General features: G+C 37.7%; 1 protein-coding gene across 1 annotated transcript in view; it reads left to right on the forward strand.

The window, feature by feature from the left end:
• The window catches only part of LOC124775800 (adenylate cyclase type 3), a 458,110-nt gene that overhangs the window by 409,139 nt on the left and 31,292 nt on the right, over positions 1-17,679 (forward strand). Inside the window, exons 19-20 of the mRNA XM_047250630.1 lie at positions 8,558-8,681; positions 13,953-14,077. Of these exons, the coding sequence (XP_047106586.1) occupies positions 8,558-8,681; positions 13,953-14,077 (249 nt within the window). The remainder of the gene's footprint in view (positions 1-8,557; positions 8,682-13,952; positions 14,078-17,679) is intronic.

Here is a 17,679-nt window from a genome sequence, read left to right on the forward strand (position 1 = left end):
GAAGCTGGATACACAGCTAGTGATTTATAAATGGCATATCCTTTGATTAGGTCTTGATCAGATGATCCCAGCAAAACTCTGGTCACTTGTAAGCATTGTTAGCTTTCGTTTCAAGGGATAGTTACTATTCCAATTTACAACTTACTCAACTTTGAAACTAGTCCATAAGCCTGATTATAACACTCTACCTTTTGATTTATTCTATTATATACGTTATCCAAAACCCGCTTGTTGTGGGAAAACCACATAAAAGTTCTTTTGTAGCATCTGCTTGAGCTGACCACCTAGTGTCCAACAACCCCTTAAAAATTGAAATTTTTGAACTAGTTTCTATCACTGCTTTCAAAAGAAGACCCCATCTATAGGTAGAAGCAGAAAAAATGTATAGAGGCTTTCAAAGAAATCAAAGAAAAAGGATGTTAAACAGTAGTATTGGATCTCATTAGTTCACAGGAACCACAAAAGAAACTATGACACAAAAAAAGCAGGAACCATGAAACTACAGTGTATTATACAATAATAATAGTCCACTAACTAGAAAGCAGCCTTCACTCTAGATGGCTCAAATCAGAAGTACTGGAAGAAAAGTGGAAGGAATGACCGACTGTAATAGTAGAATTGCAAAAGTAAATACATTGTCCATCAGTTACTTTCTAATTTGTAATCAACAGAACCCTATTCTAACTGATTGGCTCATTATGAATAGCTTGGACAACATTAGGTAATTTCTCAATATGTGTAAATTTTGTGGTGTTGTCAACTTATGACACATAATTGTGGTATGACCAGCACAAACTTTTAGAAATGAAGTAAAACTGTTGCTACTCATTGTATATTTGGCCACCACTGTCTTTCCATTGGATGGTAGGTACAATATCATTCATATCTAACTTGATAGATTGTTTTACACCCGGGCATGGGAACCTCTAATGTGCAGGGTATTTGCTAACTCCTGTTGCACGGCTAATCCACCACTATAGATGTCCTTTTTAAGTTCCTAGAATATTTTGCCTGAGTGGCCTGTATGAAAAGGTGAAATGCTGTCTAAAGATTTATGTATAGGGTATGAGGAATTTTTAGCACCAGTTAATATATTGGTGTGATTGTGCAGTGTTCAAGCATACTGGATGGCAGTCCATCATCTTGGGTTCAATTCTTGTTGCTACCATCATTACTTTTTTCATCACAATGTCAAATGATTAATTATAAAATTTAAACATATTTAAACAGTTCTATTCATATACATTACATTAATATACTCAGTTTAGGTATGCTTGCTACACTTCTCTTCAGCCAGAAAGCTACCACATTGTAAGATCTAAATTTTTGCATGAGCCACCACTGCATTGGTATCTGAGCAGTTCTCTAACAGAAAAAAAACTGCAATATTGTCTCTGAGATGGAGAAAACAGCAGCTACATTGGATTTATGTTTTGACATCTCGCTACCAAGAAAGACCAAATAAATGAGGGGGCATGGATCTGTCATAAAACTCAACAGGTGTAACTCCACACTATTAGGTTTTCTTTCTTGTAGGTTTGAAGTTTTGCCACATTTCATTTTCAATGGTGCCAACAGCTGAATGAGGCTCTTGCACTTTTGGCAACTTGGAAAATTTCAGTTACCACCTGCTGACTTTTAAGTCAAGTCTCATGTTACAAGTATTACATGAATTTTCTGCTGAACAAATGGGACTTCTGTCAAGTCACTCAAACCTGAGGTTCACTGATGAACTGAACTAATCTATTGTTTTCATCATGAGTTACTACTCACGTGTAAAAGGAAATACCATGTTCACAAAAGTTTGTTTCTAATAGATCAGACTATAGGAAATAAACAGAGAAACGTTGGAAATTATGTTTTGCCTGGTCAAAAACTGTGCACAACAACTCACATTTAGCAGACTAATAAGTAGGCAAGGGCTTCTGATTCAACTTCTCTTATAAAGATACAGATGTGGGCACATGTAAAACACCTAATACAATGTTATGAGAAGGAAAGTTGCTGTTCGCCATATAATGGATACAGTGGAGATGCTGAGTCACAGATAGGCACTAAAAAGAGACTTTCACAATTATAGCTATCGGCCATTGGCCTCCATCAACAATTGACATACATACGCGCATGCACAAGTGCGCACGCGCACACACACACACACACACACACACACACACACACACACACATACACACAAACAAACAAACAAAATGCACACACACGACTGCAGTCTCAGGCAACTGAAACCACACTGCAAGCAACAGCACCAGTGCATGATGGGAGTGAAGACTGGGTGGGGGTAAGGAGGAGGGGGGACGGATAGTATGGTGGGGGTGGTGGAAGTGAAGTACTGCAGATTAGACGTGGGGAGGGGGGGGAGTAATGTAAAAAAGGAGAATAAAAGAAAAATGATTGGGTGTGGTGGTGGATTGACGGCTGTGTAGTGCTCGTCCACAATATACTGATCCATCCTTACACAATCCCACCTCCTAGTCCCATACCTCATGGCTCATACCCCTGTAATAGACTTAGATGCAAGACCTGGCCCATCCATCCATCCACCACCACTTACTCCAGACCAGTCACTAACATCACCTATCCCATCAAAGGCAGGGCTACCTGCGAAACCAGTCATGTGATCTACAAGCTAAGCTGCAACCACTGTGCTGCATTCTATGTAGGTATGACAACCAACAAGCTGACTGTCCACATGAATGGTCACTGACAAACTGAAGCCAAGAAACAAGTGGACCATATCATTGCTGAACATGCTGCCAAACATGATATCCTTTATTTCAGTGACTGCTTCACAGTCTGTGCCATATGGATCCTTCCGACCAACACCAGATTTTCTGTATTGCACAGGTGGAATCTTTCCCTGCAATACATCCTATGTTCCCGTAAACCTCCTGGCGTCAACCTTCATTAGTCACTGTCCTAACCCATCCAGCCCCTCCCTATTTCCATTCGAGCACTACACAGCTGTCAATCCACCACCACACCCAGTCATTTTATTTCTCTCCTTTTCTGTTACTTGCCCCCCTTTCCCTCCTCTCCCCTGCCCATGTCTAACTTGCAGCACTTCACTGTCTGCCACCCCCACCATACTATCTGTCCCCCTCCCCGCCTCAGTCTCCCCCTTACCCCCACCCAGTCACCACTCCCGTCATGCACTGGTGCTACTCCTTGGCGTGTGGTTTCAGTTGCCTGAGACTACCATTGTGTGTGTGAGCTGCGTTTGTGTGAGTGTGTGTGTTTGCATATATATGTGTCTGTTGACAAAGGCCAATGGCCAAAAGCTCTAAATGCAAAAGTCTTTTTGTTGTGCCTATCTGTGACTCAGCATCTCTGCTAAATGGTGAGTAGCAACTTTCCTTCTCATAACAGTGTTACATTCCATTCTGGATTTTCCATTGTTTGATTTACACCTTATGTAAGTTTGATTCCGACTGAAACTTCACCAGTTAAAATAAAGAAGAGTCCAAAAATGTGAGTTGAAAGTTTATACCAGGTGTAAAGTTAACCATTCCCAGAAACTGATAACTAATGAAGTAGCAATTGCAAGCAGTTTTCATCTGAAAGAAATACAGCAGTCTTCATTGTCTGTTTATGAACAGTGTGAGAGTGAAAACTGTATGAATTATTCTGAAACTTCTTTGAAAGTAAATCTAAACCATGCATATAAAGCCACAGTGCAATAATTCTGGTTCTGACAATGGCAGCAAACAGTTGTTCCATCAGAAAGACAACTACAGAGTTTGTAATTCCTGAGAAAGTAGTGAAATCAGCCAGAGAATTGAAAAAAAAAAAAATAGATTGTCATTTTGGCAACACAAGAAACAGAAATTCGAGCAACTATCTCTTTGATTCTGTAAAAAAATTGGGTGCTTGGAATTTTTAGAATGATGAAATCAGTAGACTTTGTCAAGGGATGAGAGACTTTGTAGAATGAGATTTTCCCTCTGCAGCAGAGTGTGCACTGATATGAAACTTCCTGGCAGATTAAAACTGTGTGCCGGAACCAGACTCGAACTTGGGACCTTTGCCTTTTGCGGGCAAGTGCTCTACCAACTGAGTTATCCAAGCACGACTCATGCCCATCCTCACAGCTTCACTTCTGCCAGTACCTCGTCTCCTACCTTCCAAACTTTACAGAAGCTCTCCTGCGAACCTTGCACAACTACCACTCCTGAAAGAAAGGATAATGTGGAGACATGGCTTAGCTACAGCCTGGGGGATGTTTCCAGAATGCGATTTTCACTCTGCAGCGGAGTGTGCGCTGATATGAAACTTCCTAGCAGATTAAAACTGTGTGCTGGAACCAGACTTGAACTCAGGAGACTTTGTGTTTGTAAAATAGATGGGATAAAAGTTCAAAACCAGAACTGTTGCTACGTAGCTTGATAGAGATGTCTGTTGCTTATCAAAGTAAGTTTGGCTTCTGCAAAGTCTTTGAGGTCAGACCCAAGTGATGTATCACTGATGATTGATAGTAGCATTATGTAAAGGAATTATAATTTTTTTAATGGTGTGACAGTATGCAGTACAGAATCAAAAGATTACATACTTGACTGATGAGATAGGTATCTAGGAAAAAATGAATTAAGAGTCATACTTTATGCAAAGATGTTAACCTATAAGATGACATTGGGTACAAATAGTGGGTGCAGACGGATTGTGCACCACCTGAGTACAAACAACTGTTTGTTGAAGATTTTATACTAGAATTGTCCACTAAAATTTGACTTGAAAATTCACCACTTCATTCCAATCAATCAGATGCAATACATCTTAATACTGTGAAAGAAAACCTCTAGCATAAGTTTCTAGCAATATTTTCAAACAACATTCATTCCAATGAGAATAAAACATTATCATTTAAGTCTCACATAGTAATAAAATTTATGCATTTATGCATGTACTATACAAATTTGATAAGAGGTGTGTTTTGGACATTCTGAAAAAAATGAAATTTATAATAACTCGGCAAAACAACACTCTGCTCTATGTACACATTCATCACTCACCTACAGAAACAGTAAAGTTTAAGAAATGTGAGTTGCAAACTGCTCCACAGGCATCAGTTAGAAATGACTTTCACAAAGCCATAAGCAACAACTGATAAATAAAATAAAAAGCTTAGTCATGTTTAATTTTTTTGACTTTCAAAGCCTTATGAGAGTACTTAGAAGCATAATATGCTTATACATCTCCATGAACGGTGCTTTCAAAGACATCTTCTCATCTCTTGAAGGTTCTTAGATCCTTCCTCCAACAAAATTATTTTAAGTACACTCCTGTCACTGATGTCCCATCTGACAACACTGAAAGAGAGAATGGTGTCCTTGAAGTTTGTATTTTGGGTATTACAGCTTTTCTGCAATTGTTAACAATAGTTGCCTTAGTGAAAACTCCTGTCTAGGGTCTAGTCAGACATGATTTCTCTGTCTTCCAGCTTTGCAACTATTAGCCACCAACTACAACAACCTACTGGAAGGTTGAATAATGGACAGAGAGAAAATGTTTTAAATCCTAAAACGAGAATCTATTCAGGGCCATTTTAATCATTTGCACAGTGTTTTTAACTTTCCTGGTCTGAGGATAAGATAGGCTTTTCTCAATTTTAAAGGAAAATGAAGTTCCTGGGTTCACATTTGATTTCAACTTTACCCAGTTACCACATCTTAAGGACCTGAAGGATGGTTTGTAAAAGCCTCAAATATTTTAAAACATGTGATATATGTTAAGGTAAACAAACGGAGTTCTGCAATACCTTCATACAATCCCAGTTTAATTATCGACGTATGGTTTGACTTCTTTTTTAAAAATGTTAGCTCTGCTGAGTTGTGAGGTAATTATGTAAGTCACCAGGAGCAGCGCTAATTCTCACATGTATAATGATGCAAGCCTCAGCACATTGTGAGTGCTACCTACAACTCCTGAGAAGAGAAAGCAAAGTATCCACATTTAGGCAAGAAGACAAGGCACCTGTTACAAAACTTACTTCCTCTGCACAAATCCTCTCCCTAGTGACATTTGCTTCACACACACCCTGCAGCCACATTTCAAATCAGCCAACTTAAAATGTCTGCACTGTAATCGGGCCTGCTCATTTTAAATCACTTGATTGCTGGATTCCTTACTTCTGAGCTGCCAGAAATTGTAAATCTTCAGGCTGGCAGTGCTTTGTGTCTGACCGCTGTCACTAATAACAATAACAGCAACAAAAATAATGACAAAACTGTGTAGGGCCTGCAGCAGTATAATAGCCATTATGTAGTTAATGTTCTGTTGTGCTGTTGATTTATTGTTGCAAAATGGATAATGAAGCAATTTCTGATCTACTGCAGGAACTGCCTAGAACTCAGAGAAGCAATTTTGTGAAATACTTAAGCATACATGACAAGTATGTCTCAGTTTTACTGTCATAGATGCATGGCAAAAAGCTATAAATATGTGTGCAGTGGGTGAAGTATGTGAAGAAAATGTTATTCATACATTCATTTTACTAGCTGTAACTTCCATTACATTGGGTCACACATTAACAATGGTATTTGAAAAAAATATAGTTATTGGTAACTTACATACTTCTGCCTTACAAATTAATCATAACAGTAATAACCTTTTAAAAATAATTTTGTTTCACAGCCAAAATACGTTTACCCATCTGAAAATTACATTTTATCCCTTAGGTGTAATTACCACCAGGTTGGGAACCCCTGCCTCTAAGACAAAAAACAAGGCACCACAAAGGAATTATCCAAATGGGACAGAAGTCAGTATATGCACAAACAAATGATTACAGCTTCAGAAAAACTGGATGATTTATGCAAAACAGAGAGTTTCACAAATTGAGCTAGTCAGTAATGAATTAGTCCACCTGGGCTCTTATGCAAGCAGTTCTTTAGCTTGGTATTGATTGATAAAGACGTTGTATGTCCTCCGGAAGGATACCATGCCAAATTATTTCAAACTGCTCATTAGATCATCAGAATCCTGAGATGGTGGAGGGCCCGTCCATAATGCTACAAATTTTCTCAACTGGAAGAGCTCAGACAACCTGACTGGCTAATGTAGGGTTTAGCAAGCATGAAGATAAGCAGTAGAAACTCTCAACATGTGTGACAGGCATTACCTTGCTGAAATGTAAGCCCAGGATGTCCTACCATGAAGGAAAACAAAGTGGGGCATAGAACATAATTGACATACCACTTTGCTGTAAGGGTACAAAATGTACCAACCAAATGAGTGCTGAATTGAAAAGAAATACCAACCCTGATTATCACTTCTGGGTTTCAGCCTGTATGGTGTGTGACAATCATGTTGGTATTCCACTGCTGCTCAGGGTGTACCCAGACATATCTTCGCTGGTAATCGAAGCCTGGTTCAAAGTGGACTCTTTAATGAAGATCAACTCTAGTCAGTGAGATTCCATGCCAAAGACCTGTCTGGAGACAACCCAGAGAACAGTGGTATACCACCCTGACTGTCTTCCACCATACAGCCTGAAAACCTGATGTGATGGTGTGGGGTGCCATTTCTTTTCATAGCAGTACCCCTTTGGATATCATCCACAACACCCTAACAGAAAAGTGGTATGCCATCAATATTCTATGCCCTGTTTTGTTGTCCTTCATTGTAAGCCATTCTGGGCTTACATTTCAGCAAGATAACATCCACCAGCACACAGAAAAAGGTCCTACTGCTTGTCTTCATGTTTGCCAAATCCTACCTTTGCCATTGAAGTTGTGAGATCTCTCCCCAGTTGAGGATGTTTGGACCATTATTAGTATCTTGGGGTTTTGACAATCTACTGTGCCAATTGGACAGAAATTGGCACAATATAACACAGGAGGACACCCAACGACTCTATCAATCAATGCCAAGCCAAATAACTGCTCACATAAGAGCCAGAAGTGGACCAACATCTTACGACTTACTCAATTTGTGAAGCTCTTTCTCTTGAATAAATCATCCATTTTTTCTGAAATTGCAATTATTTGTTTGTCTGTATGTGTACATCACATCTCCTTCATGGTGTATCTTTTATCTTTTTGTCTTAGAATGTATGTCCATCTCACCTCATCTAGCACTCGTTGGAAGAACTTTTCTTTCATGCATCTCAACACTAATACCATCACCCTCTTTTCAGATCTTTGCTAAATCCATTGTGTGTTACTTTCCCATTCTCTGCTCAGCACTCTCTCCATATATTACACGTTCTCCACCACTACAATGAAGGGGGATCTCTTTTTCCTCCAATATTAATAATTTCATGGGATTTATTTACTGAAAAAAATTTCCTTACAGAAAGAGAAGTGTCAGTTTCCTTGCTTTGATATAGCAGTTTTATTAGTTTAGATGTTTGAAAGTATTTGCTGTACATTGTTTTTGTTATGACTGCTACTTTCAGGATGGATGTTATGGATTTAACTGTATTTTAGTGAGATACATTAAATGATGAATGAAAGTAGTAATAGATTCCACATAATTGCTGGACTTGCAGTTCAGATATAGCATTGCTGAATTAAACTGTTTTTCTTTTTTTCTTTTCCTTCAGCCTGATGATCCTATTACAGTACGGTGGGCACATCTGTCTCTCCTTGTTCAGTTTGCACTTGAGCTCAAGAAAGCACTACAGAGTATTAATGAACAGAGTTTCAACCACTTCGTGCTAAAAATGGGTGAGTTTAATACTTTCCTTGCTGAATTGATGATCAAATTAGGATATTATTGTGTCAAAAGGAGAATTAACTTAAGAAAACTGTAAAATGACAGAGACAGAATGGCTGACCTCTGCTTACCTTCATGAGTTAAAATTTCAGTACACTTATACATGTATTTATATGTACAAGAAAACTATTCCTAGCCTTCAAAACTATTAGCCTCCCCTCATCCTCAAAAAAGAAGGGTCCCTTTCAATCTCATGCCTAAGTGGTTGCCTTTTTTCAGTTTTCCCAAATCTATACCTCTTTCCTACCTGATGAAGCAACCATCCATTTCTAAGGCTAAGAGTTTTTTTAGTTTAAAATGTGTGTATCAGCAGTGCTTGAGTATTACCTACTAAAATTCAGTATTAGACAGACATTCTGTCTACTTTTAGCCTTGCACTGTCACAGTGACACACTTATCAGGAAGACATTATTGACTCCTGGTGAAAAAAAACATTCTGAACTTAATGTACATATTAGGTACAATTTACCTTCATAGCAATTAAAAAATTAATATACTACTTTCTATCATTTGTTGCATAACACAGTAGGCATGATCTATAAATTAACTCTTACAGACTTTTGTACTGTAACTGAGGCTGGATGGCAACAATATGTTTCTGCATTTAGCTTTAAATCTTCCACCTTTTTTTTATGCCACACTTAATGTACTTTGATGGGCCACTAAAGTCACTGCCAGGTCTGTGGTTGACTACAGTAGTATTCATAGATTTTTGTGTATGACAATACAAATTTACAAAATGCCACAGTTCCATGTTAAACTGTAAGGTGCTCACCATTTGTTACATATGCTGCTGTATGAGTAAGAATTAAATAAAGTGGCGAATTGTTTTCTTTCATGCATAACACATGAGAATTCTGAAATCGAAAGAGAACTGTGTCTACTATTGCTTTCCTATTAAGCTGTCACCATTGATTCTATGTCATCCTGGACTTAACAGTTCTGTAGCATGTTTCTGAATTCACTCTGCTGGATCAATCCACTGGGACTAATGAAGTCCTAACCAATAACAAAAACTTAAAAAAAAGCTTTACACAATTTTTTCCCTTATAAAATCCAGTTTTTGTTTATTTACCAGTTGACTGCTCATTACCTGAAATATACGGCTTTACACATTGTGTTATTCATATCATATTACTTTAACTGATGCCATCATTATTGAAAGTCTCTTTCTCTTTCTCTCTCTCCCTTATTAGCATATACTGACTGTGGAAACAACACTGAAAGCATGATTATATTCCATATTACATTAATTTATTTTGGTAAATAGGTGTGCTAGGTGCCTCTGGTCACTGCATTAATGACAAAGACTGGATCACCTATGTTTAAACTGATTGCAATGCATAATAATCATGATTTTGTGAAAATGCTGTATTCATTGGAAAAATTTTCAAGCCCTTCCACTGACTTATTGATAGCAAGCTTCACTGGAGGTCTTCCAAGATACAAAATATATTATCTTTGCAAATGTGAAACTGGGACAAAAAGATGGTGACAGTAGCATCCCATTGACATGGTTATTGGATTCTTGTTCAGCCTGCTACCTGGATCTCCAATTAATATAAAATTACATATAATTTCACATAAAATTAGTGCTCAATTATATGAATGCATAAAGTCTCACTGTAGCTGACATTGTAAGTTCCTTCCCTTTTCCTTCCTTTCCTTTCTTCCCCTTCCACCTTCAGTTTAGATAAAACTAGAATATTCTCTCTCATTCTCATTCAATCAGTCATTTTCACTCACCCAATCATTCCCAATCACCAAGGTGATATTTCGTACCAATGTTCCAAGTCATCTTTTGGCTGTTTACTATGCTGTTGAACTTCATTGCTTAAAACTCAGCTTAGAAGAACTGGCAGCACTAAAGTCATTCCAGGAGCTTTGTGCCAGTTCTGGCTTTGTCCATAGCATTTAGTGCCCAACATCTTAAGTTACTTTTTGCAGATCCTCCTGAATTTTAATATCTTTAGTGCCAAACCTTTGGTAGTCATTACTCAAACAGAACCGTGGAAGCTGTAACGCATAATATAACATGTTATAAAGATTGATCACAATAACAAGTCAAGTAACATATAAATATGTTATACATATTAGGATACTCTGTAAGGACATTGTGTTTTTGTTTGATAGCACAATAATATGTTGCTTAGAAATTGTATACTTTCTTAAGTTTTCTTTTGTCATCTGGAAAGTTGCACATACAAATGCAAAATCACAAGATTATGCATCTGTGTTTTTTCACCTTAAGTCAGCTCAAAACAGCATTACTTCAAGGCTCTGGGTTAAGGTTGTGATTTGGTGCAGATTTCTCATGCTACTGCAAGAGAAAATTCCCTTCTGGAGCACTATCCATTCCTATATAACCAATATCTAATTAACACAAAAAAAGAGTGCTGAAACTTAAAAACAAAGTAAAATTCACCTCACAAATATTTACATAGATAGAAAAAGATTTGGCACTAACAGAATGACTTTCATGTGAGAACTGTTCAACAAATCTTTGTATGAACTGTCTGGCAAAGGGATTGTTCTCAGTGTAGACAGGGACATAAATCTCATTATTTCATTGTACAGTCCACCTCTGCAGTTGGACGGTCAGTGGAGGATTGAGGTTCAATTGCCAGAACTGCCAAGGGTTTTTATTTGGTGGGAGGAGTGTAGTAGACCTCACTCAGCCTCATTATGCCAGCTGAGTTGCTATTTCAATGGGAAATAGTGGCTCCACACTCTGGGAAGTTGACAACAGCTGGGAGAGTGGTATGCAGACTCTACACCCCTGTCTCCCATATCTGATGACACTATTAGCAGCTGGTTGGCAGCAACTGGTGTCAGGGTCAGATTGCAGAGCAAAAATGTCTCTGTAGACTTGACAATTCTGTTTATGTTTTGTATAGTGGCTCCAAGCTCTGAGAAGCTGACAACAGCTGGGAGAGTGGTATGCAGACTCTGTACCCCACTCTACCACACCTGAATGACACCATTAGCAGAGTAAAACATGTCAGCTGGATGGCACCAAGTGGTCTGTCACGGTCAGAATGCAGAGCAAGAATGTCACTGTAGATGTGACAGTTCTGTTCATGTTTTGTATCTGTTCCATCTAGCATCACTGGCTGTATCAGTAGTTGTAACACAGAGGACTACAACACATATAATAATACACAGATACCAGAAACACAAAAATGATTTAGAAGATCACAATGAGGACCACTGACAGGTTGATACAAGGCATCAAATGATCATATGCTACTCTGTTTGTTATATCTGAGTCTTCAGTTAATGAAGGTGACCTTTGAAAGAAGTGGCTGAAACTGTATAGTGGTCCACACCAAATTGTACAGTTAGAGACCAGTGTCACTCAGGAAACTCAAGACTCTGAACTCCCTACTAAATGAAAGTGATATATATACATTCCTCTGTGACAGCAATAAATTTTTGAATCTTATCTGAATGCTAAATATTAAAAGAAGAAACAATTCATTCCCTTTTAAGGTAGTTCCTGAGATCTTCAAAACTTTAGTGAAAGCAGAATGAACTAGACCTACTATACTGTTCCAGCTTCAATAAAAATATGCTACCTATTAAACCAAGCAGAAAGAATGAAAATACAGAATATTTGTTTTTTTATAAATAATTACCTTTTTAATCCTACAATCTACAAATTATTTAATTTTCCTTCAGAAAGGTCAGGCAAAAATAGGCATACAAAAATGTCACCTAATTTTAAACAAATGTGTCACACATAATTAAAGTGCATAAGTTGTGCATTACACATGATGAAAACTGGTCGTTAAGCAATCAAATTTCAGAAAATTTACCATGAAAGTAATTGAAAATAGATAAATATACTAAACATTTTTATATATTTAAATGAAAAAGAACACACAAGTTTGTGTGTGATATACAAAAGAAGGGTATTCAATTAATAAAGTCATAAATAACTTCTACAGTTCTTCATTATATGCGCTGACAGTTATTACCATGGATAAAAGCATTATGTTGACTGTGTCAAGCTTTTACTTGGCAAAATATTTCAAATTAAAGTCTGAATCTGTTGTCCTGAAGACATTGCTTTAATTGACTAAAGCTGACAGTTGACACAACTGTTCTTGAGAATGTGTTAGCTTGAAGTACGGTACCCCAAGAGTTTTTAAAAAAAACTTGTTTCACCACTAGGTGCAAAATATTGGAAAGTCAAGAAGATTTGGAAACTTTCAAAAAGTGCTGATAAATACATCAGTATAAGATAATGGAGCTTAGCAGAGAATTTACAGTATAAAAAATGAGTGTTAAGATCAAAATTTCATCATTTTTGATATTTCATCCCTACCGAAAACTTAACTATTCAAATACATTTAAATGAAATAGGGCAGTATTTGATACTGTAGTCAGTGGAGACCTGTAACCAAACATTTGCAATTATCTAGCAAATAACTTGTTTGCAGACTCATGTTTACTGGAACATTTTTGCTTCTAGCATCATATACCTTAACTAATATCAGTTTTCACTAATAATTATGATGCACACTGTAAACAAATTTTCCACTTTAGCACCACTGGCACCTCTCTATTCAGTGTCTAAAATGACTGCCTATGTCACTTGGGCCTGCAACTGGCCCTGATGACTGGGTCACTTATAAACCCTAGACACCAAAAGAAGAGAGCTGAAGATTATTGCTCTGATAAGCAAACCTGTAAATACAGTGCAATAGCTGTGACTTCATTGGTTCAATAGAAACTTTCAAAAAGTAAAATAAACACTTAACCAAAGCTACTTATATCAATTGCTTTGCATGATCATGTCATTAATTTGAGTTCTCTAACCATAATAAAGTGCTTAGCACAAAACAAATCTAATTAATAAAATTTTCAGTACTTTTACATCAGTACAAACATAGTGAGGTAATTTTAAGTGTAAAACTGGCCAAATTCAGTTTCCTCAGTAGCTTATATAACTTTAGATTATATAGCAATATCTAATGTATGTGGACATTAAGGAATTTTACCCACACTGTTGTTGAGCATCAATCTCTAAATGTCACATTAAGAACTCTGTAAGTCTGATTTATTTTACTGAAAATGTTTAAAATTAGTTATATTATTATTCATTAAACAACTGGCTATGAATGACATCTACAATACACTTCTTAGTACATCAGAAACCATTATTGAAATGCAATGAATAATATTATCCACATCAAACTTTTCTCTTTATTTGGCAGGAATTAATCATGGCCCAATTACTGCTGGTGTCATTGGTGCAAGAAAACCTCATTACGATATTTGGGGCAATTCAGTCAATGTAGCCTCACGGATGGAGAGCACAGGGAAAGCAGGATGTATTCAGGTTAGTTCAGCAGATAACTACATAAACAACCTTTACACTGAAGTCGTTAAAGTGCAACAGATGCAGTACTTGTTAATTATGTTACTGTTACATGCCAAATGTGAAAAGCAAAATGATCCCTTGTTGTTGCAGCTAGAAATACATCAGAGCCAACCACTTTAATGACCATATGCTTATAAGTTAACAGTCATACAGAACTGGAGTATTTTGCTTGCAGACAATCTAACTATGCAAAGACTGTGATTATTGATTGCTGCATATAGTTGACTCTGCCACAAATATAATAGGACTGACAGCCATCAAAAAGTCATTATTTCTAGATTTGTTATTTGTTATTCAAAATAAAACCCATAAATGAAGACTAATAATATTTACTTACCAGTGAACAGTTTAGAAGCAATTGTGTCAGTTCTAAATGACACAAAATTAAACACACATATTACACTGTGCCTTTTTTTGAATATTTAATACTTGTCTCATGAGGAAGAAATGAGACATAGAAGGTCACAAAATAGTTCCGATACTCCTGTTATAACTGAGTAAACTGCCTCATCTCACTGTTTCCCACAAATATATAAGAGTTTAATGATTGATTTTTATGTTGTTATCTTTCTGTAACATTCAAAAAGAATTATTATCAGTGTTTTAATAATTATACTGAATCAGCTGTGCATATCATACATTTTAATTTGGTCCATCTCTGAGGGTGAAAGTCAAGTGAATTCATGCCACCCCAGAATGTTTGCACTCATTGCCAAACTTAGTTACATAACAGTGTTGTGTACTGTAGTAATAAGCAACCACTGTGAATATTGTGTTTATTTGTGTGTAGTGTTATGCTAAGTGATTGTTTATACTGCTTATAAAAATGAGCTAAGAGGCTGTACCTGGTCCTGCTAATAACTCTCCACCAACTTTTGTGTCACTACTGTGATGCATTAATCCATTACATATGTGTTTCTTTTATAAGCTGTAAGCTGACTGATATGGAAGAAGAAGGTGGGACTTGTCCTGGCAGCCAATATGCTATGAGTTGACTGCAAGCTTTTGCTCTTAGCACCCTCCACTCAGGGGCCTAGTAAAAGTGTGTGATCTGTAGTTCATTATGTCTTATCACAATAAAGAAACAAAATCTTGCTTACTGAAATCGTGCCAGAGTCAGATCAAAATATTTTCACTGTATTCACACTTCTGTGTACTTACATGATCATTTACAATGATTTGCAGCCAACCATAATAACAGAACAGTTTCCATACACGGCCACACTTTTTAAAAATACATAAAAATCATTGTTTCATGGACACACACACACACACACACACACACACACACACAAAGTCTTTGAGAAAGCTGCTGATCCATCCTATCTACCATAAATATACTCTGCAAAGCACGTACCTTTTGTTGTGTGGCACAGGGTGCTTTGTGTATCAATGTGATTCCCCCTCCCCTGTTCCAGTTGTGAATGGCTCTTGGAAAAACGTACTGTTAGGAAACATCCACATGAGCTGGAATCACTATAATTTTATCATTATGTGATTTTCATGAGAAATATTTGTAAATGGAAGCAATATATTTTTGACTCTTCTGGGAATATACACTCTTTGAATTCTGACAGTATACTGCTCTATGACGTGCAATGCCACTAGTGTTGGATGAGAATCTCCGTGATGCTCTGTTTTGCTCTACAAAATGAACCCATGATGAAATGCATTGCTCTTCTTTAGATATTCTCCACTTCACCTTTCAATCTAATTCTAGAGTGAGAAGCAATACTCACATAATGGTCCAACAAGGGTTTTGTAAGCTACCTCGATAACTGTTTACAGTGGATGACATCAACCATTATGTTAAAGCTCAATATTCTCTCAGACCTCCCAGGCAAGCCAATCATAGTAATAATATTAATAATAAATATAATAATGATAATAATAACAGACACCAGGGACACTTTCGACACTTACTTGCAGCAGATCAACTGGACCTAGTGTATAAGGACAGTCATGTTAATGACTGATTTAATGCATTCTTTAATATGTTTTGTCATTGTTTGAGTGAGAGAGAGTGAGAAATAATCCTATCCTAAAAAAGAAATTTATACGAATCATTAAGGATACCTGATGATCCCATAAAAAGAAGAACTATAGATTTTACTGTAATATTTTTAAAAGAATCATTCAAATATCCAAAACTATGTACATTGCATCTTAAACTGACAAATTCAAAAATTCAAATATCCGAAACTATGTACATTGCATCTTAAACTGACAAATTCAACAACAATGGCAAAACCATACACATAAAGTTATAAAAAGGAAGAGTGGGAGACAAGTATAGTGCTTGTCCAATATATAAATAAGTCAATATTGGAGAAAGAAAGTTGCCACTCACCATATAGTGGAGATGCTGAGTCGCAATAGGCACAACAAAAAGATTCACACAATTATAGCTTTCGGCCATTAAGGCCTTTGTCAACAATAGATGCACACGCACGTGCAAGTGCACGCGCACGCACAAGCGCATGCGCAAGCGCACGCGCATGTCTGCAGTTTCAGGCAACTGAAACCACACTGTGAGAAGCAGCACCAGTACATGACAGGAGTAGCAACTGGGTGGGGGTAAGGAGGAGGCTGGGGCAAGGAGGGGAAGAGATAGTATGGTGGGGATGGCGAACAGTGAAGTGCTGCAGTTTAGATGGAGGGTGAGAAGGTGGGGAGGGGGGGAAGGAAGTAATGGAAAGCAGAGAAATAAAGACTGGGTGTGGCGGTGAAATGATGGCTGTGTAGTGCTGGAATGGGAACAGAGAGGGTGCTGGATGGGTGAGGACAGTGACTAATGAAGGTTGAGGCCAGGAGAGTTACGAGAACATAGGATGTATTGCAGGGAATGTTCCCATCTGCACAGTTCAGAAAAGCTGGTGTTGGTGGAAAGGATCCATATGGCACAGGCTGTGAAGCAGTCATGGAAATGAGGGAAATAATGTTTGGCAGAGTGTTCAGCAACAGGGTGGACCACTTGCTTCTTGGCCACAGTTTGTCAGTGGCCATTCATGCGGACAGACAGTTTATTGGTTGCCATGTCTACATAGAATCCAGCACAGTGGTTGCAGCTTAGCTTCTAAATCACATGATTGGTTTCACAGGTAGCCCTGCCTTTGATGGGATAGGTGATGTTAGTGACCAGACTGGAGTAGGTGGTGGTAGAAGGATGTATGAGATAGGTTTTGCATCTAGGTCTATCACAGGGGTTTGAGCCATAAGGTAAGGGAATGGGAGCAGGGGTTGTGTAAGGATGGATGAGTATATTGTGTAGGTTCAGTGGACAGCGGAATACCATTGTAGGAGGGGTGGGAAGGTAGTGGGCAGTACATTTCTCATTTCAGGGTACGATGAGAGGTAATTGAAACGATGGCAGGTGAATGTAATTCAGTTGCTCCAGTCCTGGATGGTACTGAGTTACTAGTGAGTGCTCCTCTGTGGCTGGACTGTGGGACTTTGGAAGGTGGTGGGAGACTGGAAAGGTAGGGTACGGCAGATTTGTTACTGTACAAGGTTGGGAGGATAATTATGGTTAGAGAAGGCTTCAGTGAGACCCTTGTTAT

This window comes from Schistocerca piceifrons, chromosome 2, assembly GCF_021461385.2.
Source record: "Schistocerca piceifrons isolate TAMUIC-IGC-003096 chromosome 2, iqSchPice1.1, whole genome shotgun sequence".
NCBI lineage: Eukaryota > Metazoa > Arthropoda > Insecta > Orthoptera > Acrididae > Schistocerca > Schistocerca piceifrons.